Here is a 20,294-nt window from a genome sequence, read left to right on the forward strand (position 1 = left end):
GACTGACAGATCTCGCATGAATTCGACTCGACGCATTACGCTATCGATATTGGATGAACTGTTTCCGACGATATATTGTAACAGGAATTCGATATCTGACGGTACGATACATCGACATTATTGTGATTTAATACGATAAAAATTATTGTAATTTAAGACGATACAAAAGTCCTTAATATCAGAATACAACAGTTGGTTAACGTAGTATAAATCCTGCAGAAATGAAGAGTTATACGATCGTTTCAAGACTTTAACTTTACCTGTTAAAATAAGCCATCAACTGAAACGCCGTGTTAAGGTGTTTATGCATTCCCGTTTTCACTCGCGGCAGATAACCATAAGCGGTGAGGGTGTTGTCTACAAGAATTGGACCCCAACAGATGGCGAATAACACCACCACAGCCACCAGCATTTTCACCACCTACCGTGCAACACGACGCAAATAAATTTCAGATCCTTCTTTTACGATTAAAGGGAGCTGACTCGCTTTCACTTATATTTTCTTCACCTTTTATTGCGATAATCGGCTATACTGCGGGAAGTTAGGAAAGGTCAAGGAAAAATAAGTTTTTCGTTAATCCCATTCCTTCCGTAATCGAAGTTTTCAAAAGTTTAGCCTGACTTCGTTCCCTTTTAGTCGCCTCTTACAACAAGCAGAGAATGCCGTGAGCGAATTCTATCCCCCAAGCCACAGAGGCTAACTTTGCCAATCGATACTGGATGCCTACAAATTGTTTTCGACTCGACAATGACGTGCAAACTCATTAATTTTAAAGTTCCATCGATTCGATTACATTTCCCGAACACCTGACATCGTATCAACTTAATTATAGTTTACGATTGTGCTCGAATCGTAAAAATCAATTTATTGTATCCGGTGGTTTGTGCGCGTATCGACGAAAACATTAAAGAACCACAAAAAATCGGAAGGATTAAGTGAATGACGGCCCCGTTTACGATACTATTAACATAAACGAGATCGCGTTTTATTTATTCGTAAGTGCTGCTTGAAATGCACAATAATTAGCATTCGAATGAGGGAGGTGGTTTACTTAGGCAAATTGTCTCTCGTGAAACGAATCTTGTTGCGACAGAAACGATATCGAACTTTTATCAATTCTAATTATATGCTATCGAGACTTTTCCGAGCTAACGAGTTTCTATCTCGTGACTCGACTTCCAACGAATTCACGATGTTAACACGGTGTTAATTGTTGACGAGGGAACTCGTGTTTCGAATAACTCGACTACTAATTGTAATTATCGCCACAGAACGTGTCAGATTTCAAAACAGTGTTAAAATAGTTTGGTACAATTAACACCAATATACACTTTAATAAATGAAATAATGGCAAGGGTGGCTACCTAAATGCTAAAGCTGATTTGCGGCATTTTAATTATTAGGTTAGCAAATAAATTCGCGACTTTTTCACTGCTTTTACGCAAAAATTTGTGATGAAGATATGTTTTCGTGTTTATAGCAGCTTTCGCAAAAAAATCACGGATTTAACTGCCAAACTAATACTTTCCAAATTATTAATTACTATGTGGTATTTACCTGAAACCCGTGAATAATTTAATACGATAAAGTTTCCTCAAACCTGTGAATAACTTTACAAGGTAAATCCTTAAACTAGTTTCATCATTATTAACGATTATTATAATAACTATCATATAATAATATAGATAAGAACGATTAAAATCTTTAGTGTTTTCTGCAAATAGTTGCAGAATAATTAACAAACCTGTTTCATCGTGCGGGATTCTTCTTCGGTCTGTCCGTCTTCTCGATAAGTACGACGACCGTTCCGCATGCTCTGCCTTTGTGTCATGGGTATCGATTCCGTATCAGCATTGTTCGGGCTCAGCCTGCAACAAATCGGAAGAAATTATCAACTTACAATACCCAAAGCATCCGCTCTTATTTGCATTTTCAAACATGCGAGAATTGCAACTTGTACTCCTAATAATAGTCACGTAAATTACGAGAGGAATATATTACGATACTTGTATCGGAAAACAGGATCTCCTTGAAGAAATATCGTTGTCACGACCAACTATATTGATCTCGTTCATCAAACTTTTTAACGAGTACGCCAAACGACAATGGATCCCGAAAGATACTAGGTTGGAGTTCAAGATCGACAACGAGGTATCGTGCACAAGCTGCGATCAAAACTTTCGACAAACTTTGACGGTTCTTCTCGAGAGTTGCGATTTCGTAAAATACCGAAACAATAAAGTTACCTACCGTTTAACCCGCGTCGCATTTACAACGGTGGAAACTTTCCCCGAACTTGTTCAACAAGTTAAACATTTTTTTGCGCAAAAATATTTCCCATTTTTATCGAAATCTGTTTCGCTTCGTTGTTTTTACCTTAACTTTCTCCAAGTACAATTTTAATCGTTCGAAAGTCATGTTTTGTTATCCGAAAATTGAACGCTTGAATCGACTAACAAGGATTACAATTCGAGAGTAACTCCATCGATAATGCTCTTGAGTTGAACAAGCTCGAAGATAATTTTAGAACACATTTATCCGATCGCGTAAAGAGCTTTAAAGATTACTTTAAGCCCTCTACGGCGCTTAAGAGTCGAAATACAAGACTCTGTACTTCACTTAACACATTCGAAACGACCATGTACGCGTCTGAAAAATTTATGACGTCCAGAGAAGACAATTTCTCAGCGACATGTTCCGCGCGAGATTTCTCCTCTTTCTTAGTATATGTGCAAAATATATTCGAATGGAACAATGCATCAATGTAATTACTCAAATTTTTTTTCCGAACATTCAGATATCCTAGAAATTGTAAACGTTGCATATTTTCGATCGACGTTTACAAGGAATTGTCACGAAACGCGATCGCAATTCTAGTCACGTCGAATCGATACACGAAATACACGATAAAAATTATTTGGGAGATTGTAGACATATGTTTGCAGTTCCATAACAAACTCGAGACACGGTCTAACAGGTTTCGCTTTATATTCTGTTTTCGATTGTTACTCATTTTTCGTACAATAGTTCAAACATGTTTGCCGGATTTAATGAAACTTTAAAACGGTACTGAATAGCAGCCAGAAATGTTTGATTTCACGTTTTTTATTTGCTTCCTCGTGTTTCGCATGAAAAAGAATTTCACGTGTTCCATTTAATTTCTCAGTGAAACTGTTCTCCACCCCTTAGAAGGTGTCACGATATAGCGCGTGACCATATGTATAATGCATAACGATCTAATGACCCCCATCGGATCAAAACGAATTCTAGTTACGCCAATGGGTTATGATATGAGAATCGTAGAGACTTACGCGTGACGCGACGTCATGTGGTATCGCCGTTTCATGACTAGCCAAATTTCCCAACAAATAGCGGTGTAACAAAACGCCATAACCGTTAAAGGCAACACCAGAACTAACACGAGCATGTAAACTTCGTGTGCACGCCATAAAAGTCCTGCATCCGAATCCCGAACGCACCAGTAAGCGATCACCCTTAATCCAACCACTTTGTGTGTCTGTAAAAAGCAAAACACCGATATCAGCTGACATTGCGCTAATTAACACACCAGAACTTTTATTTAGATAATTAACGGAATTATCGACTAAAGCTGGTAAATGTACGAAAACTCGGTTCATGTAATTAACATAATTAATTAGCCGGGGGAGCTTAAATTTCGAAACACGTAATTTCAAAGTTTAATGCATTATCAATTACGAAAATAATAAATAGCTACAAAAGAACGAATGTAGGTACGAAAACGATTACGTGTAGCATATTTTTCTCTCGCGAAAAACCTTGCGAATACTTCATGAAACAAGCTTTCAGGATTTCGCATAAAGAAGAACGTTATTACACGATTCGTATACATACATCCTTCACGAGGCCTGTTTATCGTTTCGTTCGCGCCCTTTACTGTACGCGACACACGCGACCCGCGTTCCTACAGATTCCATTAATTTCCTCGTCCCTTTGTTCTTCCCTCGAATCTCCTTCTATTCCGAAAGAAAAAGGATCTCGTTTAAAACCGGCTCACGAATAGTTTCCACTTTGAACGAACGAATCCAGGTTGTAAGTTGACTTGTATACAAAGCTGGATGCAATTAATTAACAAAAGTAACGAAGGAACGGAACGGGCAACAGATATTCGCGGAGCAAAGCGTTTACGAAGCTTGAGAAAGTCATTCGGCGAATTATCTCGAGTTAGTCTTTGCCGCAATCCAGCAAAACCGGCTAAAAAAGGATCCTTTTCCTTCGCGAACCGATTTAGTACGTCGTTTCACTCGATTTTCCAGTTCCTGCTTGCTTCATCCCCTGACGAAAGTGCCTTCTTAACGCTCTGATAACCAAACGTTTCTCGATGCGATACATCGACCAAACACGCTCCCATTTTACACGTTATACACTTCCCTTCACATTTCGTATATTCGAACAAACCACCAATTTCTCCAAATGGAGTATCGGAAATTGAAATTGCAAGAAAACGGAACTATCTGCGGCCGCTGACTTCGCGACAAACCACACGGAAACTCGACCAACGGAAGACTTGACAACCGGATAACCGATCGTTTAATTTGTAAGCAGATTAAACTTTAGAACCATCCCGATGGGGCTTCGTCTCTAACATCGCGATAGTCCATGTGTCCGATACTCGTCGATGTTCCTAATTAATTCATGCTTCTAATTACGTACTGTATAGGATACGAGTGGATATTTACCTGAGTGAAAATCATTGGAATACCAAGAAGGAACGATGCCACCCAAGTTATAATCACTATTTTACGGGCTTGGCTTATAGTGCAGGTGTATTGTGCCCTCATTGGATGAACAATGGCGTAATACCTGAAACACACGAATAGAACTTTCAATTAGTTCCCTTCGGAACGACAACTCTGCAATTCAACTTATATTAATTAGTTTACGCATTTTCTATGAATAGACGCAAGGATGATCGAATGAATGTACGAAGAACGAAGTTCATGGAAATATATCGGGATAAACTTTTGACATTATGTAGCAGTGCAAAGGTAAAAAAGGTGAAAGATATAAACGGGAATAAACAATGAACCTGAATAACGACGCATAGAATCTCCATGAACCATTCCTTTCACAGGCACCGCTATTTTTGCTGCTCTTTCCTGTTTTCCTCTCGTTTCAGACCTTTATCAATTAAAGGTAAAAAAGACAGGCAGATGTAACGATTATCCGGATCTCTTTCGATTAAAAGGGACTATGAATACAAAATAGCTGGAGTTTTCTGCGCCGACTGTCAATCAGCTCACCCTCCTCCACATCGAATACGAACGAATTAAACGAGCATGGCTGTAAAGTTACCGTTTAACCGTGATTGACAAGATCACGCTGTCAAGAATAAATTCTATTTAGTCCGATAAATGATTCAACCGACAGTTCTGACTTTTACGAACAGTATTCGATTTCAATCATTTGACTATTTGTAATACTACACAATAATCTCCAGATTGCGGTTGATAAATATATGTATGCTACACATATACGTTTAGCACAACTTCGAGATCAAAACGAAGACAAAATTATCAAAGAAATTACCGTTCACGCTCACTGTTCTCGTAAAAGCAGGAAGTATGATCAGTTTCGCAAAATTTATTCGTTTCATTTCACTGCAAACGACCCATAAAGGGAAACAATAAGAAGCTGAGTCTAGAGAGCAATCGATTTAGCGGCTGGAAGAGAGGCTCGCTGATAGGGAGGCTCAATTTCCCCGAAATCAAATAAATTTTCAAGGTGACCACGCGATGGCAAATGGGAGAGAAGACGTTAAATCACGTATCCTGGCCATTTTGGGGGGCCTATTTCGGTTCTTTATTGAAACGAAACGTGAGCAGCGAACTAAACCGAAGGTTCCACGAAAAATCACAAACTACAAATATTACGTGATCAGAAGATACGAAGCGTTTTAATCGCGACAAGTCGTGTTAACCGATTTCTTCGATGCGACAGAAAATGGGAACAGAAATAAAACACCTGGCGATCTTGGCTCGCTCGGAATTTGATCTGAAATGGAAAAGACAATTCCTGGATCTCTCCCTGTACTAACTGCCCTCGAAACGCGCTAAAGTAAAGAAGGGAACGAATTCGCAGAAACTACGCCAACGAACGTAAACTTTTAGATGGATCCGAATCGCTCGAGCACCGAATTCCTCTTCGCGTGAAATTGAAAGAGAACGTTCTCGATAATGAGCAGAGTCTCCAAATGAATTTTACGCCGATTCATCAGAATTTCTACCATCGATTGTCGCCTTGAATCACTGCGACTAATGGCTAGAAATATAAGATTTAAATTTATTCTCCGAATTTTCATGTTGCGTCTCGATACAAATTATCAAAAGTTCTGCCTAATGATCACGGAATGTATAATTCTGTGGGTTAAAGGAAACCCATTAATCTTGCAGGGGAATATTAAGAAGAACCTACGGTACTTTGTGATAGAACGACCTTTCCAACTATACGGACAGAAAGTGTCGACAATGAAAAATGCAGCTATAAATAAGACGGTCTTTAGACAACTCGTTCGAGCACGTTAATTAAGTGAAACTGTACTTCATGAATGTGCAACGACATTCTCGAATCGTTGCGTTAAACGATCTTACGTCTTCTATTCTTTGGACCGTTTCCCTTAATAACGTTAGAGATGACTTCCTTGCGAATAATTTTATGCTCTTCGTTTTATTTTAAAAAGGGAAATATGTTTCTTTATAGAGCGCAACTTTCGCGATTCAATTTCTTCGATGGGTTTAATCGATAGGAGAACTTTTGTAATAAATTCTGCATTCTTAAGGTTGTTGAAGAAAATTGACAAATATTCCTTTTCGTTTATCAATCTAAGGAATTAAGGTCGTTTATTAAAATAGAAACGTCGACTTAATAGGGACAAGAAATGTGAATTATAATTTTTTCTTTTTGACATGATTTTGCACGAATTGCAGATAGAAAGCTACGATATAAGGTTAAGTAATGGGCGATCTAAAGGAGGTAATAACGTTAGATTTACCTTTCGATCGACATTGCGGTTAACGTGACGACCGAGCAAATAGCCGATACGCTCTGCATATAATGCACCGACTTGCATAGGAACAGGCCCATAGTCCACGTGTAAGAGAACAGCTTGGCGATCTGCAACAAACCATTAACTATCTCGTTAGATTAAATCGTGCTAATATCGTTTAGAAGATCGTAAACCTCTCCGTTCGATATCTGACGAGAAACGTCCGATCGACACGTCCTGAAATTAACGCAAGTTCTGTGCAATAAAATTTTGCAATGCTTCATATCGAAGAAGTGACGGAAAGTAATTTTATGTAGCATTGAAGAGAGAACAAAGCTTGAAACAATAACGCAACAACGATAAGATAATTATTCCATCATTCACGGCTCTTTCCTTGACCTTTATCACTATTCTCCCATTAGTTCCAAGTCACTCGAAACACGGCAACAGCGTCGAGAAAAGTAACGAAACAATACCAGCAAGAACAAAAAATCACACCGAACAATGGAATGTGTATAGAAATGAAAGAAAGAGACCGTGAAATGAAGGAAGTACGGAAAAACGTTTCTCGGAGCTTTAGAGGTGGATAAAAAGGTCGACGTTCTCTCGCAGCAACGTGTTTAATCAACCTCTCTCAAGAGAGAGACGAAGAAGATGAATACGTTATCGAGGTATGCTTTTTGAAGCTGTTAATGAGCAGAAAACGCGTTTGGTCAAAGAATCTCTGTGTTTCGAGTTGAAACGTGTCACTGACCATTCTGAACCTGCTTCCCCTTGTAACGACCTACCGTTAAAACGAGAAATCCGAATGAAAATTATCCGTCTTCAAAAGCGTTTCAAAAGTTTATCTTTATCGCTTTTTATAAATTAACCGAGTTCAAGTTACATTCGCAACTTAAGCGATATCGGGTAATATTGCGGCAAAAGGAGAACTACTTTTCTGACGATGTCAATTTAGCAGACTGGTTCGCGTTTTACATCATTTGCTCGTACATTTCGGAGCATCTGTCACTTCAGAATATTAAATCCGCTCAACATTTTACTTGAGAAGGTATCAGGGCGAAATAATGGAGCATAAAATTGTGAAGTACACGTTGTACCTAATTGCATAGATCATTAGGTTTACCAACTAATGCGTTCTTGATCCGGTCGTTCGAAGAAAAAAGTTTGCAGGAGAGAAAAGCGAGAATAAATTATTACTTGCAAGTATCGGATTCGTGTAAAGCTCCTAATTCGGTCGAACGGAAGTACAACGGGAGCTATAAGCGTTGGCAAGCTAAGGAATCGCAAGAACAGCCTGTTCTCAATTGCTCCAGTTAAGGTTAATGTCAGACGCAACGTGATCCAGTAAAGAACGCGTTACATGCTGAACCGAGCAATTCGCAGCTTGGAAATTTGTTGGCTGAAAGAAACGGGAACGGGAGTTCGTATTCGGAGGAAACTTAAGCGTCGAATCGATCGGATGTGGTCGAACGTGATCGTCCTTCGACGGCAAGCTGTCGGAAAAAGTCGTTATGTCAGCGGGAAAACCTTCCATCGCGGTCAGGGAGAATATCTTAAGTCGTCGGTAAAGAATGAAGTACAAAACGGAAAGCGAGGATTCAATGAAAGCAATCAACTTCGGCAAATAGGGAGGTATTTTCGGTGTCGAATGCGGCTCTGATGAAGCGTGCCGCCGTCGCTCAAACGCGACGGAGGTGTATTTTCGAATCGTTTTATTACCCGGGAGAACTGGGAAATTGCAGTCGAACATTATTGGGCCAACATCGAAAGAATAATCTCCTGAAATTGGAGAATTGTCCGAAAATTACTTGCGCGATTCTTTTATTTTAAATACTTTGTTAACGTACAAAATACTGGCACGCGTTGTTTGCAGCGCTGCATGGATTATCGATATACATAATTTACAAACGAACTGTCGCGTAACAAAGCGTTCATAAATGCTTTATTGGAAAGTTATAACGAAAATCTGAAACGTAGAATAAATCAATGTAGCTGTGTTTGCGTTTCGAAGCATCCTTCACTTTTATCTGATATTGAAATTGCTGTAGTTCGAATTTTATTACTATTTTCTTTCGTTTCACATTTTATTTCTGGCACACCTTGCAACATTTATAGGAAAAGTTATGGAACACCCTACGTCTTGTATCGTTATAGGGTAAATTTATCGGCAACCTGTAAAAGATCAAAGCGCAGTCGCCGTAAAATTTCGATTCGATAAATTAAATAGCCAGTTCATTTTCGATTCTGAGAACGCGAGCTATCACGGTTCTAGTAATTTGAATTGAATCGAATTATCCGGAAATCGTGTCTTACTCAACATTCTGGTACGCTAGATCGTACGCGAACATCTACAAGACGTTTTAATCAGATCGCAATTTACAAGAGAACGTAAGCACGAGGTGCGTGCGTTCGAACCGTCGTACAAACGGTTTCAAACATGCGGAAATAATCTCGTTACGCGTCACACTTGCTACTAGAACGTTCTCGAGTCGCTTTCTCAATAATTAGACGCTTGTTTTGCAGTCTCGGATGCTTTAAATTCGACGTAAGATATCCTGTGATTCGCGGAACAAGACGACTCCATGTAACGCAGTTATTTTCTGACTGCTTATAAATTATAAACTTCTTGGTAACCCGTTGCAAAAACTGGAGACCTCGCGTAGGATACAACGAGACGGTTATTGGATAAATAGCGTCGAAAGCGTTTCTACGTCTCGTGCGCGAGGACTCTAATTGAAATTAATACGATTAAGGGTAAAGTTTAGTCGATTACGGTAATTGTACAGGGACTAGCCGGAATGTAATACGATTACTCGAGAAAATTGTTGGAGGATGATCGTATCTAGCAAAGATTAAGTTCAAGTTTCGATCCGAGAAAGGAACTTTAATGGATCCGCTTTAATCATGATACTGGCCCGTATTTGACGGGAAAGCGGGTTAATTATGATCGCACCAGGGTCAAGATCGATCCAACTTTCAGACAAGTTGTCGCGAAATATAATTCCTCTGCCAGGATAAACTTCTTTTCGAATGTTCCACTAATCGTTCCATATTTTCTATTCTAAACGATCGTCGAATTTCCTGGTATAATTCGTTCAATAAATAACTGGCCTTTGCTCAAAACATTTAAAAGCTTCGGCCAATGTCCCATCTAATTTTAGTATGCCTAGTATCGTAATTATTTTTAGAACGACAGAAAGGAAGTTGTTCTAGGCCGAGAGATTTCGCGGTGATTTTAAAATAAAAAACATGTTTCAGCTCTGACAGAGAGAGGTGGTATATCCGAAAACTCGTGATCTTCTCCGATCGATACTTCAGGTCAAAGGTTGGACGCTTAGGGTGACAAAATGTTAAGGAAAGGGATTTGGCTACTTTAGGATACCGTTTCCGGAGTAATCTAAATCGAAGCTTCTTTAGGCCGAAATTACCAATTCAAATTTTCGAATAAAACTTACCGAATAGCCCAATACCGACTGTCGACCGTGAAACGAAACAAATTAACAGTTACCAGAACGTTCAATTTGGTTCAAAGCATCGGAAATTAATAACCTATACTACTGTACATATAATCGAAACCTGTGTGCCAATGTAAATCCTTGCGTCCCTACTAATCAAAGACATAGCACAACGAAGTAATTATTCGCTAGTTGTTAATTGAATTCCTTTCACTGTCAATTTCATCTACGATAAGAATAAGAATTAATTGCAACATAGAATCCTATATCGAACAACTACGATCATTCCGGGAATAGCTGCAGCGATTGACATTCAATTTCAGTTGTCACTTTGTCTGCTCTGGCAGTAGTCGAGAAACAGATAACCTTTGTTAATTAGAAATGCACGTGGCATGCGATTCGCGCGGCAAATATAATGTAACGTGACCCACCGCTGCTCGGTTAATTAGTAGCGGTATAACTGCACGGTTATCGTTGACGATAATCAAGCTGTTGCGATTAGACACGAGAGTTTTCTAATGTAAGTTTTAATTAAGTTAACTCGTCGTTTATCGTCGCTGCATCATTAATCCGGCTTGCGTCATTGGAACTCGAAAACAACCGATCTGTATGATCGTTGTCCTCAGTGAAATTCTGTACACGTAGACGAGTAGAACAGATCGTTCGCTCTAACGAACTTTCGTTAAAGCTGAAGAATCGTCTAACAACGCCGCCGCAGGTGCAAGTGAATAAATGTAGGTAAAGTGAACCATCGATCAATCGAAGCGATCTTGCCTACGAGTAATTCAACGGATTCGAGATTTTCGTCACGAAATAAAAACCGTTTCTATTGCTCGCCACATCATAAGAGACTTATCGGTTCGACCTTACGAAACGAAATAAACGGGATCCTGTACCATCGTTTTTTAAAGCAGGCGAAGATAAAAGTTATCGCTTGAAAGGAGCGTTCTCCGAAGGACTTAAAAATTTCTTTATGGCCGCGAAATTTTACAGACTCTGCTGATAACCGAAGCTGTCGATAACCGATGTTATATGATACAACAAACAATCGTACGTGAAAGGTCATTCTGTCGGAGGATTCACAAATCTTTCAACGTGAACCGCATCCTATATGTTAGGAGATTCTTTCTACCTGTTTTCTGTCGTGATCAATTTATCCGGCAAAAACATTAACGAAATATGTAATTAGAGAACACGCGAAACGCTGACCACCGACAATATTATCCCTCATTAAATTCCCTGGATGGTGTATCGGATTAATGGTAAAACGAAAATTTTATTGCGCTTCGTACCGAATAATTAAATTACCGATCACGTTGGCAGACTCAATCGCGATTCCGCCCAGTAATAATTACATCAACGGTATAACCCACGAGTAACGACTGTTTCGTTCTCTTTTCTCGCAAACAGTCATTAACATCGTGCAATATTCAGGAGATAATAGCAGAGCGAAGTGATAAGTAGACAATACCCGCTATTCTTGATTTAATGACGTCCTCTGCTCCGGACGTGGAGCATACTTCGCTCGCAAAATATTGTTACTTGTCTTCTCCACTATTTACAATAAATCCTCATCTTTTGTACTTAAGGTCAAATATAATATAATCACTACATCGCACAGAAAAATTCATTCGTGCGATAATTCGATGTTATACAAATTTGATAAACTAATGCGTTGTCGCAAAACTTAATGGACGTGTACAGAGGATAAATTATGGCAGTAAGAGCGGTGAAATCATCAAAGAGATATAGATTGCTTCCTATTAGCGTATATTTACGAAGGCACGAAGCGTATATATGCACACGGTTTTACGTAGTCAAAGGGTTAAGACATCGATCAAAGAGAAGAGGGGAGAAACATCTTCGGAGCGTGGGTTGCTATAAGCTGAATATACTCTGACCAACCTAAACACGGTACCGAGAGTTAAAGTTGAGAGTAAGTCAAACTTTATCATCCAACTTTTTAGAAGCTGTGACGGCACACCACCGTAACAGAGGGAAGTGACGGAAAGTGGACCCTCCATTCGCAAACAACTATCAACTAATAACAATTTTTATGAATCCCCCACGCTGCTCACGATATTTCTTCCGTAAGTTCGCAAACAAGATAACCCTAGAAGAAACGCTATCCGGGTGTTCCCTATCGATTTTCTTCCTCTTGAAAAATGCTTTTACGCGCTGCGAGATACATTTGGATTAGGTTAGAAAAGTTTAAGCTTCGTTTAAATAAACTTTATACGCCTTGAAAGATAAAGATATCCTCCACTGCATCTGCCAAATATTTTTCTAATCTTTATACTTTTAATCCTTTCGCGAAAATGTACATTTCCAAAATATTAAATATCGAAATTTTGATAATTAATTTGTCGCTCGATTATTCATACAAAGCAATGCGCTGTAAAATTGTAAACATGAAGTTACGTAATTAGTAAAATGCCAAACAAGACAGGTAAATTATAAAAGGCAAATATGACAGCGCAGGAGATTAAATTAGATGGGTTATAAAATCGATTGCTGCCAAGCTTGGAAAAAATTATTTCTCCTTTATTACCAAACGCTGCCGTCATATTTCTTTTACTACTGAAATATCGAGTAAACCTTCCAAGTTTTATGCGATACTTCGATTGATCACTGAAATTCCTCCTTCAGAATTTTACTCTGAAAAATGTAATGGGTTCGGAGGAATCGAAGCGAAATTAATTTAATAGAAAACAGTCCGTACGAAAATATACAATTTCTGAAAGCAAAACGAGATCGAAGGAAACTGCAGGAATATTCACCAAAATCTAGAAGCAACGACATCATCGGTTTTTCCAGGCTTGAAATTCGTTTTAACGAACGGACAAATTTCTTACGGAAAAAGACCCCACCTTCGTTTCTTCGAGTCGTTGGAACATTCTGCAAATTGCGAATCGTCGTGGTTTGTTGCGCGTGAAATTGTCGCGTTTTCCCTTTAAAACGGTATCCCATTCTAGAAGAAATGATAATGCGTTCCTTTCCACAGATTAAAAGGCAACTCGAACTTTTATTCGTTGACCATTTTCGACCGGATCATGAAAAAAAATTTCTTTTGTAGTCTTTCGTTGTCGAGCAATCGGTTGTCAACAATGAACGACAGGCTATCGAACCCGTTAACCTATCGACCAGTATTTTCTCTATTTTTTTAGTCGGATTGGTTTTTTCGAAAATCCATCGTACCCAGAAGCCACAGTTCGAAGAGTTGCGGTTTCACGATGTCTGGTTCGTTGATTCGACATACATTCGATTAAAAGTTAGGACGTCGAATAAACAGGATACACGACTGAATGTATTTCAGTTGTAACAACAAAAGGCACAACGGTCAAAATGCGAACGGAAGGATCAAATACAATGAACAAGAATACAAAGGAGTGATCGAGTCGCGGCTTCAATTTTCAAAATATCGACACTTTCGATAAGCAGTAAAAGAACGACGCAACCATTTTAATTATTAGAAACTTGATACGATTCGACGCTATTAGTCACGACCGCTTTAAAATGCACATAGCGTTGGAAAAACGAAAGCCGTTTACGAAACCATAAATTTGCGAACTACGACAGCACCATTTGTAGAGGTTCTCGTGAATATACTATATTTTAGTGCTTTAACGAAAGATTTAACGACGCCACGTTAAATTCGTAAATGCATTTAGAATGCATCCTCGGAGAGCGTGGTTTGCAACTTGTTTTCTCCGTAATCTTTAAATGCCGCGAAAGACCTTGATTCCACTTAAATTTCGAAATTAATTGAAGTGTAATAAAAGTACTTTTATTTCGCGACAAAATTTACTTTACGAACGTGCTTTCTACCCGCTAGGATGAAAGGTACTTTTTTCAAATAAACTGCAGTTAATAAAGTTCCATCACAAGTCGAATATTATTACGAAACTTTTGTAAATTGTAGCTGGTATGCTCGCCTCAGAAACTAAATCAAATTTTTACTCCAAACAATCGTTGGCAAACGTTAAATTTTATATCGACGATACTCTCAAGTTCAATTCGAAATATCTGCGATCAAAACGAATACGTAGTGGTTCGATACCTCTCCACGATCGTGCGCTAAAATTTAATGGAATAACAATCTCTATCTCTATAATCTACCGTGAGTGTTATAATCCACTGTGCGTTCTACGAGCAAGTATTAAATCGTTGCGCGCTGCATCGCCAAGCGAATTAGCGGTGTCTGATCCATGACGCAAAAAAAGAAAACGAGGAAATTCTGCTTCTCAGAGACGTCAATGAAGCGTGTTCTATCCTTGCTTGTACTTGAACTGAAGCTAATCGATCGAAGAAAATAAATCAATAAGAGGAAAGTATCTACTCGGAAAGCTAATACATTCATTCTCACGGTCGTTCCCGCTATTTTTCGCCCTTTAATCATCCCTCCTTATTAAATGTTTGCTGTTAACGATACACGACGCGGAAAAACAGCTTCATCACGAAAAAAATAACCGTTTCCTTTGTGTCACTGCTCGGAAAGAAAATAAGGAACATGGATATAAGATCCCATGGTATTTTTATTAAATCTCCTGCAACGTTGGTAAAGTTACCGTTTTCGTAAAGAAGCTTAAAATTACAGCCACGAAATGACGAATCTCGCTAAAAAGAAATTTACTTTTACGAGAATTTTTTTAAGGGGAATCTTGTAATCGCGATAAAAGATTATTACACGGAAATTTATTTTCAGAGTGTTCCTTTGAATTTTCTATCTCGCGTCTTAAATCGTGAGATCAGTTCTTTCGTTACGATAAAATATTTCGCTCTAGTCACGACCACGGAAAATTTGTCGAGATCATCAGCGTGACGTAAGAGGAGCTAGAAAAGCGACGACGAGAGAAAAAAACCGCGAGATCCAAGTGTAATAATAGATACGGGAACGAGTTTGAATTAAACACGCTATAAATATTTTTTCAAGACAGTATTTTGTCGAGATACGTTCGAAACCGTGAGAAAAATCCCCACAATGATTCAATTATCAAACGAAAGAAACATCGTGCAAATTTTACGACGCTTCTCGATGTATTTATGGTTTTCTTCGAATATCTATCTCGTTTTCTCGGAAATTTATTATCTCTTTTACCGGAATGAATTTTGCGAAATTCCAGGTGCGGGTCAATTTTCAATCGCAATTTTTCACCTTTCCGATCATCTTGCTTCGCGCGAATGTCGGCATAGCAACCGAACACTTGATCAATGACATTGCGTAGACATGTCAATTGATACCTCGTTAATGATTTTTTACGTAAAGCGATATTTTTACTCGTTGCTTCGAAATAAAATAACATTCACAAAATCATGTGGTCGCGTGTGCCCTGCAAGAGATAAACGAAAGGAAATATCCTGGTAGAAATTTCTCCGTGGACACGACTATGGATGTTGTAAACATAGAAACGAACCAATGTGAACAAGCAGACCCATTTGCACGTTCCTAACTTCCCAACGGCCTATTTCCACCAAGAAACAGCAACGTCTGAGTTCGCGTTTTCACGGAAAACTACGGTCTTCAAATTCCCTTCCAAGGAATACGAATGGAACTTTGTTAAAATATTCGTGGACCTTTATTCGCAAATTCCCATAGGTCTCGTAACAGAATTTCAAGAAAGTTGGACACGTCATAGCGGTCACCATGGATTGAATAACATTCGTATTATATCTAATCTCGTACACTATTATTTATGTATTTAGCTCGACCGAGTAAACAAGGCGTATTTTGAATAATTGTAATTATAATGTACCTTGCTACACCTTATCTAATCACCTTACGTCCATTTCTACCGTTACATACGATGCGTTCAATTCACATAATAGCATATATCCTCCAGAAATATAAATCATCTTTGTCGAAGCATTCGCGTTGGCAATATCTTCCAAGGAAGTCGTTTTTGTTTCGTACGGTATCCGTTTTATGTGAAACAATGGCTGTCAGAAGATGGCAGGCTCCTTGGGGAGCTTCTCGAAGGGTAGTCATTTTCCTTCGCAATCAAACTTTATGGTGTCATCAGAGAATCCAAAATCGTTTTGGAAACGACAAGGCGTTTCCGATTCTTACGGTTAAATCGAGCCGAATAATCCGAGGATTTCCACGCGTATGATTACAGTGATTTTCAACTGGCTTTCGGACGATTCCAACTTTCTCTGACCTTTAATAAGATATTTTTAGCTGCAACAGTTTACCGTCGGAGAAAGATGATAATATTCTATCTCGCGAAGGTATCCTTCCTTTCAAACATTTTCTCGCATCGAGCTCTTTCCTTTTGTTGCACAATGCATCTTCTACCGTGTAAAAATACGACTGCAAATTCCTTGCGAAACTTACGTAAAGAAATATTCCGCAAAAAAGAAATATCAGAGACTTGGTTGTAAATCGTTAATGCCGTTATTCATGCCACAAATCGACGTCCATACGAATAGCACAGGACGAATCACAATATGGCATAACCGAAGGGAAAGAGATAGAACGAAAGGAAAAAGAATATTTCTCGTCAGACTCTCTATTTTCGTTTCCACGAGAGAACGAATTCATTATATTCCACGATACGATGTATCGCAACGAATTACGGTGCAATTGTCCTATGCTAAACCCATGGCACATTCCTATCGACACGCACGCGCAAGCTGAGCATCGTTAGTGAGACATTGTTTAACGCTGACCGGTCAACTTACATTTATTCTCTGCTGAAACCGTGAAACCGAAGTTCGATAACAAGAAAACGGGGTGGTAACTTCGGTAACGGTGGTATCGATCATGATTATCGAACGTAACTTTGAATAAATACGCTCTAATTGGGATGACGACACCTGTTGTTTCGAGAATTCTATGTCAAGTGCTACCGATTATGAAATTCAATATTTCTCCTTTGTTAAATTGTTCATTTTATGGAGGAAGCGAACAAACTTCAGTCTACTTTATTTTACACCACTACATCAATTTGCGAACGATAAACAAATCGATCCTTTGTTCAGTGTATCTATAATGTCAATTATCCTCGATTTTACCGCTCTCTTCGTTTCCTTGCTGATATAATCTACACGACGCTATAGTCAGCTATTGAAAGAAAATATGGTTACACCATTAAATTGCTGCGCGATACTCAAGTGATTAAGCGGTAATTGTTTTCCTTGAGAGCACCGACGACATTGCGGTTTTAATTCGGTCGAATGAAAGAAACTAAATTGAAATCGCGTGTCTTACCACGCACAGTTATTTTTACCGAACAAATCACTGGAACCCAATGAAGATCGGGTGAAACAAGCACTGCACCGTACTATGAACAAACATTTAAAAATAAGCCAAGGCTCGTGTGATCGTAAAGTTCGATAAGCAATCGTGAACATTAATAATTCGTCGGGTTGCGTTAAACGAACGTCTAGCTCGCAAACGTTTATATTAATATGCAAATGTACGCGCAACAACGAAACGTGAGAAACGAGGACTAATCGCGGAATCAACGCAAAAGTTAGATGATTAATAAATCGTCCGAGCAGCTTGCAGGCTGGCTTCCTATTACACGGTATTCCAAAGTTTCAAGGAAACGTATGCGACGGTCAAGTAGTAAAACTCGTTATAAATCGGCCAAACTGTGTCAGTGGAACGCAAAGCCATTCGACAATATCATTCTTTTTCAGCCGAGATAAATTTGATAATCCGTTAAACATTTTACGCAACTCGACTACTTTATTTTCATCGGATATCTGCAATTTAAATGTTCGTTTATTTTTATTTATTCATCGAATCGCCAACGCGGAAAAATTAATCTAATCTGAAGAATTTGCATCGATATCGCGTTAATTGCGAGAATTCACGAGCGGCAGCTTTTTATTAAAAAATTTCAACGAACAAAAATTCAACAAGCTATTAACAGTGAAATTAATGACACAGAATCGCTCGATGGTGTACGCTTTATCTTTTACATGAGTTAAGAGATCAAAGAGGTTATGAAAACATATACGACACGCTCGATACCTAGCCCGTCAAACGCCATGAATGTAAACAAACGACAGCATTTCCGGTTACTTCCGGCAGTATCGACGTCAGGTTTATTGCTTTTTCACCTCTGGGCTATCGCGATTGCCTCGTTTCCACGTTATCTTTAACTTTCTTCCTTTTTCTCAATTTCCTTGGATCGACGCTTTAAGAGAATTAACTAATTTCAGGGCATGTTATAATTAAATTTATTCGTTAAACCCGTAGGAGGAGATCAAGCGAATAAACCTCGCAAGTGTTTTATAGAAAAGACTCGTAACTGAAATGAATTTCGATTTCCTATTACATAATTGTCTTGTTTCAAAGACCTTGCTTAGTCACGATGAGATAATGTTATGATTATCGACGCTGAAAAAGTCACCATAGTCGACACTCGAAAATAACAATTTTATTCGGGACCGTAACAGGAGAGAACACCATCGCGACAAATACGCTTTCCAAATGTTTGTTCGCTGGCAAGGAATAGTGCCAAGAAAACGTCAAAAACTCCCATTCCCCAGTAATACTTAACATTTTAATCCAACGGACCTCGCTCGCATATTCCCGATCGTTATATCGCTCGAAGCCGTAACCAGGGACAACTTCGAACCAGTCGATCGCCAAAAGGAGCGGCAAAAGATACGTCATGATATAAAACTGCCAAAGTTTCCGCGTCGATGGCGAAAGCGATTCTCGCAACACACAGTCAAGGACTTCCTGTCTGGAAAAGCTAATACTCCGAAAGCTCGACAAGCATCGAGAAGCATCGAACGTTTTCGGAAATTTCTGGCGTTACGCGTTCGAGAATAATCTCTCTGGCTAGATAATCAAATAATGCGAGAAACTTCTGCAATCTGGAATAGTGGTTCAACATTTTTTTTTTTTTCTTTTTTTTTTCGAAAGTTCAGAACACGCGATCGGTAGCTCACCGTCCAAGTTCTATTCTATTTCGCGATTCGATGAAAGGAAAGTTTCCTTCTATTTTCTTCTCGAACACGAAAGCCCACGACTACTTTTAATACTTCGCGAAAATACGTAAGTGGAACGAATTCAGGCTCGTACAGTGAACATCTGTGAAACAGTAAATCAAACTTCGCTTCAAGAGTTATGGGAAGAAGAATCTTTCCTTCTTGAGATCACACAATATTTATTGGAAAGTTGATCACGAATGGCCATGCATCGTGTATTATTTACGGACGTAACGCGATCGAGGAGAAAAGCAGACACGTACGATTTGACATGCGCAAGTAGTAAAGATCAGTGCATGATCAGCCGTTCATTCAGCAGACGCCAACACGCAAAAGCGTCGCTCTCATAATCGAACAAATAACCATTTAATTTTAGTACCAGCTCCCTCGATGTTTATCTACCTACTAATAATGGAATCTATTTTGAAAGAGGGCAAAGACTTTATCGTAATTCACTAATGTTAATAAACTACTAGTAGTGTAATAACCCTGTCGACTCCTACAATATTCGACAAGTAAATAATTTACATAAATATGAATTCGTTTAAGCGTGTGTACGACTAAACGATTACGGTTAATTGAATTATGTGTAATCAATGTATATTTTAATTCGATCATCAAAATACGATAACTATTGAATTGTTATGGAGCGTCGTAATGGTAGCACTCTATTTAATTTGTCTGTAAGGCAACAAATGTGTACATCGTTCGATAATAACCGAGGGGATTATAAAATTTCGGAATAAATTAGCGAGCTGCGAGGCAACCGATAAATTATTTCGCATCGATGGCTCTCGTACCTGTTGCTCTCTACGGTACTCAAGTTATCGTTATGCCAATAAAAATGAATTATTTTAAGTTG

The 20,294-nt window shown here is 38.8% G+C and overlaps 1 protein-coding gene across 6 annotated transcripts in view; it reads right to left on the reverse strand.

Annotated features, from left to right (window-relative positions):
• Nucleotides 1-20,294, reverse strand: part of LOC100880751 (QRFP-like peptide receptor) — a 36,855-nt gene that overhangs the window by 4,158 nt on the left and 12,403 nt on the right. For all 6 annotated transcript variants that reach the window (XR_001095832.2, XM_012283957.2, XM_012283954.2 and 3 more), the window contains exons 4-8: nt 7,032-7,153; nt 4,720-4,843; nt 3,313-3,518; nt 1,746-1,869; nt 261-421 (exon numbers count right to left, since the gene is read on the reverse strand). Coding sequence is in view for 5 of the 6 variants with exons in the window: in XM_012283957.2 (XP_012139347.1) it covers nt 261-421; nt 1,746-1,869; nt 3,313-3,518; nt 4,720-4,843; nt 7,032-7,153 (737 nt within the window). In the remaining variant the exon portion in view is untranslated. The remainder of the gene's footprint in view (nt 1-260; nt 422-1,745; nt 1,870-3,312; nt 3,519-4,719; nt 4,844-7,031; nt 7,154-20,294) is intronic.

The sequence above is a fragment of the Megachile rotundata genome, chromosome 8 (genome assembly GCF_050947335.1).
Source record: "Megachile rotundata isolate GNS110a chromosome 8, iyMegRotu1, whole genome shotgun sequence".
Taxonomy (NCBI): domain Eukaryota; kingdom Metazoa; phylum Arthropoda; class Insecta; order Hymenoptera; family Megachilidae; genus Megachile; species Megachile rotundata.